The 17159-nt window shown below is 39.8% G+C and overlaps 1 protein-coding gene across 1 annotated transcript in view; it reads left to right on the forward strand.

Moving 5' to 3' along the window:
• LOC139219343 (ephrin type-A receptor 5) overlaps positions 1-11026 on the forward strand; it is a 54610-nt gene extending 43584 nt beyond the window's left edge. The window contains exons 13-19 of the mRNA XM_070851170.1: positions 77-138; positions 2812-2879; positions 2967-3108; positions 4480-4629; positions 8116-8309; positions 9348-9512; positions 10089-11026. Of these exons, the coding sequence (XP_070707271.1) occupies positions 77-138; positions 2812-2879; positions 2967-3108; positions 4480-4629; positions 8116-8309; positions 9348-9512; positions 10089-10200 (893 nt within the window). The 3' untranslated portion in view covers positions 10201-11026. The remainder of the gene's footprint in view (positions 1-76; positions 139-2811; positions 2880-2966; positions 3109-4479; positions 4630-8115; positions 8310-9347; positions 9513-10088) is intronic.
• Positions 11027-17159: the final 6133 nt, after the last annotated feature.

Genomic DNA, 17159 nt, shown 5'->3' on the forward strand with positions numbered 1-17159 from the left:
CATTTTGTTATTTATATATTTTATCTATGTCTTGTTGTTGTCTTGTAGTAAAATGTGTTCTCATTTTGCTCTTCAGGCAAGCCAGTGATGATCATTACTGAATACATGGAGAATGGATCGCTGGACACTTTCCTCAAGGTAGGACAGAGGAGGACAAAGATGCTGGAAAATCTAGGCCGAAGGAAGCAAAAGATTGTAAAGCAGGGAGAGTATGATGAGTAGGATGAGGATTTTAGCAAGTAGACAGTGGATGAAGAGGAGGATTATAGGGAGTATCAAGGATCAATCAAAAAGAATAGTTTTAGCAGCATATGGATCATTCTACACATTCAAGCAGAAATTAACTACAGAGGAATATGTGAGCTCTGGATGTTTGTGTAAAATCTTTGCCTAGGCAGATGTTTCTGTCATCTCTCAAGGGGAAAGCAAAGTCACTTAGCTGTGTGTTCAGGTTGGGGTTCAGTATTAGATAAAGGTCATTATTAAGCTGTTAAGGAGAGCCACAACAAACGCTGCTGAATACTCACAAGAGCCCAGTTCTGAGCGTGTTTACAGATTTTAAAGTTACTCTAGAAATATTGTTCACCAGCCCCAACTGTGAGACAGATGACCTTGCCCAAAAATATGAAAGATGTGTGAACACGGAACAGGAATCATGTCTGCACTGTCTAGACCATTTGGAGAGAGAGGAGAGGAGAACATGAACTATAATGAAGAGACAGGCTGGCAAAAGTCTGAAGTGATCCCTCTCCAGAGCAGTTCAGTCCATTCACTGGTTACAATGGCAAGATGTTCAGTTGGCGGACAAGGCAGGATTCTGCATGGAAAAAGCTCCTGAATAAACTCCTGCAGCAGATGGCTGGTGGAGAGATGAGAGAAATTAGGTCATACACTTGCAAGACGGTAAAGGCATATTTCAAAGGAAAGGTGAGAGTATGGTGGTGCTCGAAGGGATGGGTGTGCTTTAAAGGCACTGCAGACTGGAAAAGACCTTCACCTGAACATGAGGTTCTCCCCCAGACTGTATAAAATGTGAGGATGCTGTAAGACAAAAGACAGAGGGAGGGAGGAGGAGATGTGCTATGGGGTAGTGGTCACTGGAAACTGCTGACATGACTTTCCTATGTGCCTTGGGGAGTAATCCTACATGGCAAAAGGGAGGCTCTGAGACCAGCAGACGGAGCAGCACAGAAAGCCCTGTGAAGTAATTACATGGATGGCTGGTGCACTGAGGCTGGTATAAATGACACGGCCATGAGAGAAGCCGGGGCTGGACTGGCCCCTGGATTAAGTGTCACAGCTATGGACAATTCACTATAAGGCTCATAACTCAGATCTTTGGCTTAACATCTCATTTCGCATGTAAGTGAGATCTTCTGCTGTAGATGGATAGTTTACATTTGGATTAGAAGGAGTTGAGGCTTAAACTAGCAGTGAGAGCTGCATTATGAGAAAGCAAAGAGGAACTCTAGTGAGTTTTCCAGAGGAGAGAAAGACCAGTTCCAGTACTATAATTTATTGTTTTCATCAGTATTGTATGAAGGCTGACACCTTCCCCTTCAGCACTGAGCAGTCAGACACATTTTTCTTTTCTTTCATAGCTGTTGAGATTGCTAATCTGATTCTCTTGCATTGATGATTGGATGCTAAATCAGAGTACTCTTAAGTCTCCAAGCCCAATCAAGGAGCTACCTCCTCACCAGCATGCAGTGGTAAAGAACAAGCACATTCTGTTCTTGGCGAGACATTTTTTGCCTCTGTAAATGAAACAGCTAATTATTAATATTGGGGTGTGGAGATTTGACGTCAAGGATGGAAGTCAGGAATGAGAAAGTGGCTGTGACTTGTTTAATGTAGACACGGCTCAGCTGGTATCTGTACCAGAGACTGATTTCATAAAACATGGTGTGACTGTGAACCAGCAGGGCAGCAACAGGCTCTGGGCAAGATTAGAGGAACCCTTGATCTTGGTTTGGGTCAGCACATTCAGCTATTGACAACAACATACATTTGGGTATATGTGGGAGGAATGACCTGGAATACAAAGATATACAGGTGACACCAAAATCACATGGCTGATTTGGTGATTAGATGGATATTATCATTGCCATGAGATGTAGTAAACTGTGATCATCAGAGCTAGTGAGAAGTGTAAATGAGAGTAAGCAGCAATAATGTGCTAACCCTGAAAATCCTGCGCTGACATAAATCTATAAGTTTAAGTGAGACACTTTCATGCCAGAAGCCGTCTTTTAAGCAGTCATTAACAGAAAGCTTAGCTATCATTTTTCAGTGCAGAGGTCGTACATGTTCTCTCTCTCTTGCCTTTCTATATTTACCCAGTTTTGCAGGCTAAACACTATGAAAACTACAGTAAAAGTGACCGACATTGAACCACATTGTTTCACAGCATTTCCTGACATTTTATAATGTCAAACCCCATGGGACCGTATGGACATTATTTCAGAACTGGTGCATGGATAATACAAAATTATTATGCAGTGTAGACACTGTGAAGAAGCACTGCAGCTCCTATGTTACATAACTTAGTGGATATGGGGCATCCTGAGTCAACAGCTTTCATATTGGAGGTTACTGGCTGGCAATTAATCAAATCGTGCATTATTGTCTTTCAGTGGATTTGCAACATTGTTTTTTTTTTTTTTTACATTAGTCATGTTCTATTAAACCTGCTGTATGTAACTTTTGTTTTCCTAATTCTGGCAGTGTCTGGCAGGCACCAGATTTAAAAACTATCTGATCACCTTTTTGTGATGTGTCTTTTTCCTGTTTGTCCTTTCGTTCCTTCAGAAAAATGATGGTCAGTTTACTGTGATCCAGCTGGTTGGTATGCTGCGTGGCATTGCGTCTGGCATGAGGTACAAACACAGGTCCACACAAAAACACAATGTATTACTGAACACAGTTCTTTGGTTTAATCCTCTGCTTTGTGTTGATAAATGCAGATACCTGTCCGATATGGGCTACGTCCACCGTGATCTTGCAGCTCGTAACATCCTGGTCAACAGTAACCTTGTGTGTAAAGTGTCTGATTTTGGCCTGTCCCGAGTCCTGGAAGATGACCCAGAGGCTGCGTACACCACAAGGGTAAAGCTGTGCATGTTTGTGTTTGTATAATAAGGCTAATAACTAATTATTGTTTCCATTGTCAATTCATCTGCAGTTTATCATTTCAGTTAAGTAAGTCTAAAATGCTGGTCACAATTTTTGCAGAGACCGAGTTGCCATCTTCAGATTGCTTTGTTTTTGACAATGTACAATGTCATAAGTACAGACGAAAGCAGCAGATCTTCACATTTAAAAACTGAAGCCAGCAAATGTTGGCAGTCTGTTGATCAATTAATCAACTAATTGCTTCAGCTTTAGTGTGAGAGATAAAAAGGAAGGATAAACTAGAGGGTACTCTGTTGTGTCTTTGAGGACATTTATATTTAATCCGGTGTGTATCTCTGTGCGTGCGCAGCGATTGTGGTGTATCAAACTTTGGATTAAGTGCAAAACTCTTACACAAGAGTCTCGCTCAGACTGAATACACACATGCTTGCTTGCATTCCAAACCCACACACACACACACACACACACACACACACACACACACACAGACAGTAGCAGCAGGTTTTAAATTGAGCTGTGTGTCCCAGGCTGAGTGGCGTCCTGTCAGCAAGAGACAGGCTGCTTCCTGCAGGAGGAGGGCCAATTAGTACTCAGCTCAGTCTCCGCAACACTCAATTAGCACCGAGTCTTGCTGCCTTAGAGCCAAATATCCTGTCACTCACCTCTCTCTGCCAGGCTGCATCTCTTCTCTCTCTCTCTCTGTCTCTCTCTCTGTCTCTCTCTCTGTCTCTCTTTCCCTGACAGAGCAGTGAGAATAACATTATTCACACCTATGAAAGAATCAGACCCTGAGATGGCCTGCTGCTGGGTTCATCAATACTACATCAAGTTCATTTCACTACTCATCAGCTGAAAACACATTTTCCTCTGGAATTCAGCAGTCACCCTGTGAACTTTTCTGTCTTCCCAATGAAAGCGCGTTAATGAAGATGAGGAAAACAAGCAGAGGAATCTCGAACACCCCCCCCCTTCAATAGTTAGGACAGGGACTTTGCTAAAGAAAGTGAATCTCGGCGTCATGAATGTGTTCCTAAATTGGTATTCATTAGTGTAATTGTGGGTTGGCCCACATGCGGCAGAAGTGTCTCAATTAAGAAGTGCCTCTGCTCTTGGTTTGCGTCTTTGTGTTACAAAATGTAAAAATTTTGAATGACTGCAGCTGTATTTATACAGATAAAGGTCAATTGTGCAAATGTGGCGCTGAGCTGCTGTCGATGTAAACACATCATGCTTATTTATATAAAGCACCACAGCGAATGGGAAGCTGAAGTTACATTTTCTAGTTTCTTTTAAATCTAAAGAGGTGTTTCATTATCGGGTAAATGTTTTTGCACATCGACGCAGGGCGGGAAGATTCCTATTCGCTGGACAGCTCCGGAGGCGATTGCATACAGGAAGTTCACCTCAGCCAGTGATGTGTGGAGCTACGGGATCGTCATGTGGGAAGTGATGTCATATGGAGAGAGGCCATACTGGGAGATGTCCAATCAAGATGTAAGTTTGATGTGACATCGTTCTGGAAGTTGTTTGTATGTATTTCATCAGTTTGACTTTGTCTTGTTTTTAACTATTCACCCCACAATCCCACCACCATGATCCTCTCACCTTGTGTATGGTCCATGCAAAGAAAGTAAGACTTTGAAAGTTTCATGAAAATAGCTACAACAACTTGGAAAAACAATCTCACCACAAGTTCCATTTAGTAACTGTTCTGGAGCTTTCAGTTATATCACAAGTGTTCCTTCAGCAGGTCTTCAGGAGTTCACCTAATTTTAGATGTTCGGAGTTCCTTTTTTCTCACTAATTAACACAGTATTATTGTATTAAATGCCAACTTGCCGTTTTACAGCAGTGTGAATTTCTGTAGTCTGGTTGCCTGGCAACTGCCCAGAGTCAAGAAGTAGTCTGGCGCATAAACCAGAAACAAGTAAACCGTATTTTTTTGTCACTTTAACACCTTTGTTACAAAAAGTCCTCTATTATTGTATTATAGGGTGCTGATAGGCAGATTTGTTCCCATCTGACAGAGTCAAGTCTCTAGTGTTTGTGCAAAGTTAACTCTACTGGCTGTTGGTTATATTTGACTGATTGACAGATATGAGTGTGGTAATAATCTTCTCATCTAACTCTCCACCAGAGAGCAAATTAGAGGATTTCCCAAATGACAAGCTTTTTTGAGGACTTAACAGCAGTTTTTCTTAACTGATGTTTCTAAGAATTAATTTTGAACCTCAATTAATTGATAGTTAACAATTTGCAAGGGTCAGGAGAATTTCAGGACGTAAATACAGGACACCTAAAAGTTTTATGATAACTGCATAAAATTTGATAATGTTTGTCTGTCATTTTGGTTTACATTCAAAATATTTAGTTCCATTAGAGAGGGTGAATGTTAGCTGAGGGCCGACTGCATTGTTCCTGAGGGTCTTGTGAATTATGCACAATAAAGACAGCAATGGAGATATTGATGGAGATAAAAGACACGCAGGTGAAATGTTACGAGTTTGAGTAGTTAGTTAGGGCTGTGTGGGAACCCATCATTATGAATCTATTACTAGTGCTGACAATGAGAATGAATAGCTTTAATGGAGACACAAAGGGAGACATTGTGTGGTGTATAGACAGTGTGCGTAAGCAGAAAAGTGAAACAGGTGAATACTCATGGAGATGCAGTGGTAAGCAGAAAAATGTGGCAGGGAAAATAGCAGGCTGTGCACTCACTTAGACTACCTATACCACCCATTAGTGCTTACGGGTTTCAAATAACTTGTAAACAAAATACAGAAAGTTCATGTCATGATTACAACATTAAGCAAGAAATATTTGGCTAAAAGGAAAACTGTAATACTGGTCGTAGCAAGTTAGCTCTACTCAGCAAATACCTTTTATGTGTCTGTTCATCAGAGAGGAGATGAAGAAAAATGAGTCAGAGAAGAGGAGGGTGATAAAAAATAAAAAGAGGAGGAGAGGGTAGCGCCTACATTACTGTGCAGCAGCCTTTTTAATGAGGAAAACTGCAATTGTGTCACATGGCGATGAGTGAGAATGTAGAATTTCATTCACACATTGGCAACATATGCACACACAGCCCTCCAGTGACCTCTCCATCCCCTGTTTCAGACCCCTCCCTCCTCCTTTTGGTTATTAGGTTGTCTGTCTGGAGAGAGGGAGGAGAGAAGAGAGGAGGAGAGGAGAGGAGAGGAGAGGAGAGAAGAGGAGAGGACGTTTGATGTTTAATTGAAAGCGTTATGCTGGATTTTCTCTGATCTGCGCAAGAAAATGCAGGCTCTCACACTCTCCTTCTCTAAGCTCTCTCCTTCTGTTTCTCATTTCCACCCCTCTCCTCATCCCTTCTTTCTCTCGTCCTCTCGTTTGTCTCTCAAAAATGCAATCTCTGTCTGTATGTTCTTTCTTGCCTCTTGTCCGCCTTCCCTTTCCTTCTCCCACCTCTGTCTCTCATTTTCTTCCTCTGATCTTTCCTCCCTGCCACTCAGCTGTGTCTAGCTCTCCTCTCCCTCTCAGTACGCAGCGATGATTTGATGCCGCTCTTCTCTCTCACGCTTTGTCGCGTGTATGTGCCCTTTCATGCACGCATGTGTATTGGAGCGCTATCCCGGCTGTCTTTTGTGTGAATTTGACACAAGTAAAGACTGTCATGAACTCAACAAATCAATTCCCTCCAGTGTCTTGCACTGGCAGAACTAGGCTGAGAACTCCAGCCTGCTTTGCACTGCAGGGTCTAACAGAGAGAGCCAGGATTATTCATTATTCATCTAACTTGATTTCCCCCCCAAAAAAGAAAAACATTTCTGTGATTCCATGCTGCATCTTTTTATTTGTGGAAATGATTAACTGGGCTATGCAGCAATTTAAATAAACAAATAATGCTTTTATGATGTGCTACTTTGTTGATCTTCACAGGGAGTGTTTGTGCAATAACTTCATGGAGATTTGAGTGTAGGGTCAAACGGAGAGCAGCAGCATCCCTGCGGCGAATATCCGGATTCAGGATCTCGCTCGGGGGATTGGAAGTAACATTATATTTGCTGAAGTTTGTTTGTGGTCCTGCTGTGAAAAAGATATTAAATGGTCAGGCGTTAAAACAAACTGAAAATGCTTCATTGTCCTCTTCAGACTTGGTCCATGCAGTAGATTTCCTCATATTTGCTTTCTCTCTTTCTTTAGCATTTTTTCTGTCTTTGTCTACCTCTTCAAAGGTTATAAAGGTAACTGAACAGATTACCTGTCTTGTGATGTGTGTTGCATCATCATATTACGTCATTACCCCTTCTTAAAATACACACAGTCAGCAGGCTGCTCGGTGTTGCTCACTGTGCGGGACAAATTGTGTCACCTCTTGTCTAAAGTCCAGGATCATTGTATTTCAAACATCAATCAGGATTCAGTAACTGCACAGCTTGGATTCAATTTACAAAAGGCCAGGTCTAATAGGCTGAGAAATTATTTTGCCTCCAATCCATCAAACTGTTAAAGGCTCAAGATGAGTTATTCAGTGATCAGTCTTCCATAACATTGCTTGATGATGATGATGGCTAGAGGTGTAGCGTGTCGCCGTCACTGATGTAAATTATTTTATTTGAGCTTGTGTACGGGTGCTTAGCATTTATTTAGTATGTATTAGTATTCATTTTAAGTATAATGTTTTCAAATCTTCATTTTACCTGACTTAAAGACATGTCCACATAGGTATAATATTTAAGGTTGAAAGTTCAGCTCCAAGTCACCTTTTCAGAGGGGAGGATTGGGACTTAGATGTCACTGCTTCAGCCTCAGACTTTGATGTACTGCCAGTGCAAACTGGGCATTACACTCACTCTTTGCCCTCCATCTCACTCCTCAACTTTAAAATGAGGGAATGTCATTTCCTGGTGACTGTGGTATTGTACGACCTCATAGGTTTGTTAAAGAGAAAAAAAAAAACCTAACATGTGTCTGTCTCCATCCCCTGTCTGTCTACAGGTAATAAAGGCAGTAGAAGAGAGCTACAGGTTGCCGGGTCCTATGGACTGCCCTGAGGCTCTGTACCACCTAATGATGGACTGTTGGCAGCGAGAACGCAGCAACCGCCCCAAGTTTGATGAGATTGTCTGTCTACTAGACAAACTCATCCGCAACCCCAGCTCATTAAAAAAACTGGTCAACTCCTCACACAGGTATGAGTTAACTAAAAACATGGTACATTTTGTTTAAAAGGTAAATGGCAATTGCTTGGATACATTTTGAAGGCAAACACAAAAATGTTATATTTGGATGATATTTGTCATCAGTTAAACTGATATATGAATGAGATATTTATATCTTAATTTGAGTATTCTCATTTTGTTTTTATTTATTTTCTTTCAAGAAGATAGATATGTTGGCTTTTTCTTGTGTTTTCATTGACCTGTTCATTGGTAAGCAAATTAAACCGAGCATTACAATGTAATAGACTCATCATTGCTGAGATGAAACGTAAATAGAGTCTCCATTGAAGTCTTGTGTAGCTGCATAATTGAATCAGGATGGACATAGTCACTAACTGCTGCATGCAGGCAAAGAAGAGTCGAGAAATAAATGAAAGTTGCTCAATTTTCTTAGCACTACACATTAGTGTGAATTGTATTCAGTGGGGTATCTTACAATTATTGCAACATTTGAACATTAAATGACCATTTCTCCACTATGTATGTGCATTGCATTAGTGTATAATGGAATAAAAGGGCCACAAGTGTTCTGAAGCAGACGTTAAGTCAGACATCATCATCACCTTATTTTTCTCGCAGAGATAATGAAATCCCCCCTTTCTCTTTTCCACTCTCCACGCTCACGAAAACCCATACTTGATAAATCAATGTCATATTTAACAGACCATGCAATAACACATGACAGTTAGCCAGATTAAAGGGACGCCAACAGGGCCCGTATTTGTTCCACATGACACTCCTGTTGTAGCTACAGCGTGGAGAATGTTGTTAGCTAGCATGAGCATTTCTATTTGATAGCATGAAGAGCTCTATTTGTTAGCATGCAGAATGAGCTGAATAACAAAGAGGTTTGAGTGGACAGCATTTTCAGCTCAGCGTGACAGTGCATAGTGAGCATTATGAAGCCTCACAATGGTGTGAAACAGAGCCAAATACATACATAATCTTGTGCTTTAATTTGATTATCATCTTCCTCTTTCTTTTGCTGTATCACCATCTATGTATCAGGGTTTCCAACCTGTTAGTGGAGCACGCCAGCGTAGAAGGAGACTGCAGTACTCGGAGCCAGACAGTAGGAGAGTGGCTCGACTCAATCAAGATGGGACGTTACACTGAGCTCTTTATGGAAGGAGGTTACTCTTCACTTGAGACAGTGGCTCAGATGACATCAGAGTAAGACCGCTTACTCACACAAACAAGCACATATACAAAATAGTTTTCTTACACTATAATCTAGTCACTAGATTGTAAGTCTTGTAAACTTTTGGGTGAACTGGCCCTTTAAAGTTTAAACTATAGTAATTCACTATGTTGTTACAGTTTTAACAGCACTAACTGCAGCAGGTCAGCATGTACAAAAATTAATCACTTTTCATTATTCCATTCTTTTTTTTAAGTCAGAGAAGCAATGAACAAATGTCGGGATGGTCAAGGCAAAATGAGAATGCAGGATCTATTACAAGGTTGTAAGCCTGTGTTATGGTCTAAAAAAGCTAGTACCGCTTCTAGACTTGAGAGTTTCTATAAGTGTCAGTATTATAGGAGTTTTTGTAATTGTTTTAATCGGGGTACATTATACAAGCTTGCCCTTGTAAGTATACATTTATTCTCTGGTAGCAACTCAGCATTACAACATGGCTTAAAAATGCTAGTTAAGTACAATTTTTTTTTTATCACTTGCATCATATGTTTTCTTGTTAGCAGACTGCTTTATAAATAAGGGCTGGTTGTTTATGTACTGTTTTTCAGGGATTTGCGAAGAGTAGGAGTGAACCTGGCTGGACATCAGAAAAAAATCATCACTAGTATTCAGGAGATGAGAGTCCATATGAACAGCACCAACTCCACTGTAAATATTTGATGCATATGTACAGGCATGCACAGAAACACGCATATACACACATATAAGCATACACACAATATATGGACCTAGTATGTGACGAAAAGATTTGCTGTTGGACCTAGAGCAGCTTAGCACTTTCTGCAAACAAGGAAGCCCACTGTCTATGGATCTAAACTGGAGGATCCACATTTTTGTGGTTCTTGTGTGTGGAGTTTGCTTGTGGTGTCATTGGGGATATTCGATATTGCAGCACTAAAACCAAACTGAACTGAACTGAGTGGTGCTACATGAAGGAAAGATGATGGTGAGCTAAACTGAACTGAACTCGACTGAAGACTCTTCCTTCTAATTATTCCATTTGTGTGAATCTTGGGGATTCTAGTATCTCTGTGCACTGTTTGGATTCTCTTAGATGAGACATGAAACATAGACTGCAGATCTGACTCTGAGAGCAACCAGCACTTTTTGGCTGTGTCACAAATATGGGAATTTCAGGCAGCGGGCTCAAACTGAACTTTTTCAGCCTGTCTCAGGTGATCTGAACCCAGTGGATCTGAACAGTACTGACTTTTTCTTGAGCAATTTTCTCTGGAAGTACAGTTTAATTGAACATCATTCTCAGGCAGGGTAAACATGTAATAATGGACCAAGAGCAAAATCTTCATTAGTGTCCATCTTTGCCATGCTTATGTGCTTTGGATTTTGCTGTTGGGTTTTGTTGTTGACCTTTTTGACAGCTCACAGAAGGTCTAGACCCATATTCAGCATCACACACGTCACCATCTTCCTAAGCAGTGCAAGACAAGAGTACATACTGCAACCGACATTGTTTAAAGAGGCTGACATTTAAAATGCAGTTTAGTCTGTGGCAAAAATGAGGAGTTGGGTCTTACTGAACCTACAAAAGAAAAGTGAGAGATACAAGGCTTTAGGCGCTAGGATACTCTATAACTGCTCTTCTGGCTGAATGTGTAGCACTACACAAAACTCAACGCTCAGCTATACCATCAACCTGTTATGTATGATAGGTAAATGCTGTCAAATACGGCTAGAATGTGGCGATATGGCTCGGAAAATCTGTAGGAATCTCCATGGAGATCTTGATGGTCTCCCACAGAACTCACTGTGCAGATCCTGATTGAAAATTGCTTCATATACTGGATACGTGATGTACATTTTAGTGGAACAGTCACTCACATTCCAGGGATCCTTTTGTGTATGTTCCAACAACAAGATCACAAATTTAATCAGTCACACAGCTTCACTCAGAGTCTACTAGGACTATTTAGTGAGATTCTACCTGAGTCTTCGTTAAGACACCAATGGATCCTTCACCCAGATTCTAAGGAGCTCTCACGGTGGACACTGGACAGTCACACAGGGTTTAATGAAAATGATGAATGAAAGAACATGTTCCAAGACACATCAAGTAGGATTCAGCAGAAACATTCACTCCAATGGAAATTTCATTCCTGTAAAGTTGAGTTGATACAGATGGAACATTTGCTCATGTAATAATGGAACTGCTACTCTTATTCTCATGGAAAGGATCTCCGAGATTGTAGTGGGACTGTTAACTGATATTCTAATGGACTGTCCACTAGGATCCTAATGCAGTCATCACTCATGAGTGCACTCAGATTTTCATGCAGCCTTCACTTAGAACCAACAGCCTTCAGGTACCACAGAAAACCCTCAGCAATCTGTCCGGTTCACCAGAGTTCCTCTCCACCACGTCTGCCACACCACAATAAACCTCACTCTGACAGGACTGCTGAACATAAGGAGGCAATAGTGATTAACGTGATAATCATTTATTTATTTATACTTTAAAAATTAGCAAAATGATGCAGACAGTTTCAGCATAATACTGTCTTGGACTACTGAGCAGCTCTGCCTACATGTCTTTCATGTATATAATGTATTATATATTTAAAGCAGGGAGCATTGTTCTTCTGTCTACCATCATATGGACAAGTTGGTATTGATCAAGCATCTCAGAGTAGTACACATTAGTAAATAGTGACAAATAATCCAAATCAGCATTCCTGCTACTTAGACCTGGGCCACTGTCAGGTGGGGGCAACCAGCACATCTGTCCCCATATAAGGGTGCCCTAAAGGGAATGCAGCATTATCAAATATTCATGTTATGTTGTTGGTGATTGTGTTTCATTTCAAGTTTTGGTGCAAGACTTAACAATATTTCCAGTGGCCGTAAGTGAGACAACAATAAATACTCTGTCTCTTAAAGCTGGAGAAGTGTGCACAGGGATTGATATATAAACTTGGTATGGTTTAAAGGTATACAATGATGTCAATGATCAAGCCCTTGCTTTGCTTCATTTTGGTATGGTATGCTACTTAGAGCTTTATTGCTAAAACTTGACCCTTTTTACCATTGTGTTCACCTAAGCAGGAACTGAGTTCTGACATTATATGTATCCTCTTTGCAGATGACATGCTCATATTTGTCTTGGTTATACGCAGTGGATTGCTAGTGCTGTGGAGTAAGAGTGGAAACGAAATGAGATTGTAAAGTTAGTTTTATAGGAGGTGGCATCACTTGACTGTAAGAAAAGCATAAAAAAGCACACAAGAAGAATGTAAGATTTTAAAGGGGTATTTCACTTTTTTAGAGAGCATATTTTGCTTTTAAACACTCAGATACACAGTTAAAGTTCAAGAGGAGTCCAAGTAAAAGGCCTCATTAGTGGTAGAAAGCCATCTCACATGTGGCATATAAGTTCTTCCACTTGCATGTGTCAAGATCGAGATCAGGTTTCATAAAAGAGTGTGATATGTTTCTAAGAGTTGAAATGTTCTACCAGAGTGAAGGTTTGCCTGAAAGATAAACATCTGCATAGTCTCTTTAGTCTACATTTAGGTTTAGCTTCAGCTTGTATGTTGATGTACTATATTGTAGTTTTAATAGTGGGGGGCAGTAGCCATTTAGCAACATTAGATTTGTGGTTTTGTACCTTTTTTAAGCCAGTTTCAGTGTTACTATTTGATTCAAGCAGGTCTTAATTTTGTCTTCAAAAACTCTTCGGCAGTAAAACATGCTGTATATGTTGTATGTAGACTAGTGGCTATGCAGATCTTTAATTTAGTGGGGGGAATGCATCAATAATAATATGGTGCACCTTTTTTAGACAAAATAAAAAAGTTGCACCATGACAATATAGACAATATAAGGCATGTACAGTGAAATCATTTGTGCTGGGTGATGCATGCTGGGTTAATTTACTACCCAGCATGTTTGTTTTAAGCTCTCAGTCACATAGATACCATAGGCATTTGATGATGTTTCATAGTGTTTTGATACCTACCCAAATTTCATGGTATTTGGTTTTTACAACCACTCTTTTCAACTTGATTTTCAACTTAAAACCTATGCCTGGGGCATGAACCATTGATGAATAGTACACCCTTATAAGTGCCTCTCATCTTTCAAGCACCATTATTTCCCCCCCTGCCAAAATGCTATGCCCTAATTGTGCCCCAACTTTCTATATATTTACTTTTTGCCAACAATATCTATAGGCAATAAGAAGAATGTCAGACAATGTGTATGTTGGAACTAATTTAATTTGCACTTTATGAGAAATCTGTTGCCCTTTTGTTTGACTAAAAACATCTATAGGTCACTGACTTTTTAGAATCAAAGTTTCTCTTAATTGTTTACTATATAATTACTATAACTACTGTTTTCCCTTATGCTAATTATATCACTACATATTCTCAATGCTTTCCATGGTATACAATTTGACAGTTAAGCACAAAGCATTGGCAATATTTATAAAAACAAATTAGAGCTATATATATGGAAAACTAAAGCATCATTGTAGAGCACCATTTTCTTGTCTATGGCACAACGATACACCTTCAGAACGTAAGCACAGGGTCTGATAGAAACGTTTTGGGACAGTGATCAGATGATATGGTTTTGTATAAAGATCAGTAGCACTAGCCCATGATGTCAACAAACTTCAGACAGAGACAGACATGTGGCTGAGTGTTTGTGGCATTTTAGCATCACCACTGCTGAGTGCGAAAGTGTGAAAACAGTTTAGTTGATGGCGGTTGCTGCGTAAAATATTTTCATTAATTCAAATGATTTATTCACAGCACTTTGCAATGGCATGATTATATTCCGGCCATTTCTTATTAAGCAATTGTCATTTAGCAGGAAGAAACAAAGCACAGCAAACTAGCAGAGACTAGATTTATTAATGCGTTGTTGCTCTACAACGGCTGTCAGCTGGGACTCCCTTAACAATGCAGTATAGCTTTTATGCAGGAGCCATTTTTTTCGTGTCAAATTAAGTTACATAACACATTTGATGTAACATCTGAATCAACAACTTTGTTGTTTGAAATTGACTTTCAGAAGAGAGTACACGTTTTCTCATCAATATATTCAAAATTCCATAATAAATTCTTGCATTTGCATACACTGGAGTTTCTTGGAATTGGCTCCATAATAAAAGCATTTCATTAAACCATTGGGTAGGAGGTTTGACTGAATTCCAGAAAATGTACAAAAGCAATACCAGACATTCATCGCAAAAAATCATATTTGTATACACAAATTCGTAGAGATATAACAACCATAAAAGGTTATGTTGACATCTTAATGGTTTCAAGACACTTTATAATAATGAAAAACAGTGTTTGAAAACCTTATTAATGAAGCAGAGAAGTGGGTGGGGCTATATCCGGGCCAGGGTCCCGGTAGTAACAGTCCTAATGTTTTCCTTAGACAATATTACTACTTTTGAAAAGCTGTTGGAGAATTTTCCAAAACTTAGACAGCATGAAGTTGAGACACTGAGAAACTGTGCAGATAGAAAATCAAAGGCACACATGTCCGTCAATAGTCTTGTTCCTGGTTCCAAGGATGTGCTACCATTGACAAACCACAAAAACTGTTTCCCATAAGTTACTGTGAGTTTGAAGATTTACAATGAGTACAGTGGTATCAAAGACTCTGGTGTCTGTCTTGAGTAACATTGAGATTTTTTGCTGAAAGTTAACTTTCAAATGCAAATTTCCAGGAGGAAAAAAATACTTCTGTTACCAGTCACCCCGCCCACTTCACAACTGTATAGTTAACTTCTCAGGAAGTGGTGAATAGGTACATTTATTTGGTCATGACACATGTGATCTTATGGGGAAAATGCAGCTTTCACTCAAAACAGAAAAGCAGGTATGCGATTATTAGGCTTTCCCCTGGTCAGAGACAAGGATCATATGTTATCAGCAAATCACACAAAGGTTTTAAACAACTGAATAACTGTTTTGTGATTTTTTTGAAAGCACAGTAAAAGTACTTAGCTATTGATGTGCTATTGGTTTGTCTTTGAGACTGTCATGTATTATGTTTGTGTTGATGTTTTTGTAGTGTGTTATCAAATTCTATATTTTTGCAATAAAACATTCTTAAAAAAACTCTTGAGGGTCGTTTTCATTACCATTACTATATACCTTTAATATATGTTTGTTTAAATTTTCTTGCCATACCTCCCTTTTGCTCATCACTAACCATGCACCTCTACTTTTAACTATACCTAGGCACCCATGAGCATGTTGACATTAGCATTTAGCTGAAAGCACTGCCGTGCCAAAATGCAGCGGCTTGATGTCCTCAGTGAGAAATTCAAGCATGTTTTGAGTTTACCCTTTGGGAAATAAGGTAATACAAACACTTAACCGTTCCAGTTTTATTAAAGATGAACATATTTCAGTGAGTAATAATAAAATGCAGCCAAGTGCATTGTAGGTTCTCATTGTTATTGGTGAACATCTTCACCAGTTAATAGACCAAACAGGCTGTGAATTCTATTGTAATGTACTTTGTTATGATTTGTGATGTGTTTTTGTCTGTTTATATCCCTTGTTGGTTTCTATGTAATGAACTATTTTAAGCCAAGCAATGTAATTGCTTTAAGATGCTTTCCAGCAATGCAATCAGACATAGTTTATTGGTGGAGACACCAATTGTCAGGGTAACAAGGGAGCCAGTTAGCAGTTTTTCCTCTTTGTCTACATGGAGACTGGGAAGGAGGAGGGTGGGATGGATGGAGACAGATGAAGAAATGAACACAAAGACAGTTTTTGATCTAAGAAACAAATCAAACCGCCCCAGTAAAGAAAGTCAGTCCCTATCTATATGCTGAGCTGTTTGATGACAGTTATTGTCCATGGGTCATCATGGCTGACAGCAGAATCCAGCTGAATACAGTTCATCGCCGGGTTACAGTGATAATGAGCTGTGAGGGTCTGTAAAATGTGTGATGTTTTAAAACCTGATGATGCAAGACCTCGCAATGTGTCTATCAGATGAAATAGCTGCTGATGTCAGCAGCTGATGTTATTGTGTGCTCGCTCTCTTACAAATATGTGAAAGCCTAGCTAACAATTAGTGCATTAACCAAGACTGTATCTGATTGTATATACAAAATCAATATAGAGAATGTGGTGAATGCTCATTATGGAGTATTTCTTATGACTATGGTTTTATGTGGGAAAATGCTTAATCTCCTTTGCAACACATAAAACCACTAGTTCATACATCTTTTCATGATTTTTGCATTAACCTTGACTCGTGTGAAGGTGACGCTCAGTTGTTACAGTGCTGCTGTAGTTTATATGTAAATATCGGCACCAAATGGGTTTCTGTGTGTACGTGTGTGTGTCTGTGTGTTATGATGTCAAATCAAACTTAGCTGATCTCTAGAGGAATCCACTGCCCGCATGGCTCAAGGTGATTATTACACTCACACACACACACACACACACACACACAAGTGTATGAAGGTGAAATTAGGCATCACACCATCAGCGTGGCTATTACCAAAACCTCTGTATCAGCGGCTTGAAGAAAAGAGCTGCAGGGTGTGTGTGCGTGTGTGTGTGTGCATGTGTGTGTTGGGATTGCAATGGGGCCATATTCCCACTGGTGCTGACTTGAAT

This window comes from Pempheris klunzingeri, chromosome 19 (genome assembly GCF_042242105.1).
Source record: "Pempheris klunzingeri isolate RE-2024b chromosome 19, fPemKlu1.hap1, whole genome shotgun sequence".
Lineage (NCBI taxonomy): Eukaryota > Metazoa > Chordata > Actinopteri > Acropomatiformes > Pempheridae > Pempheris > Pempheris klunzingeri.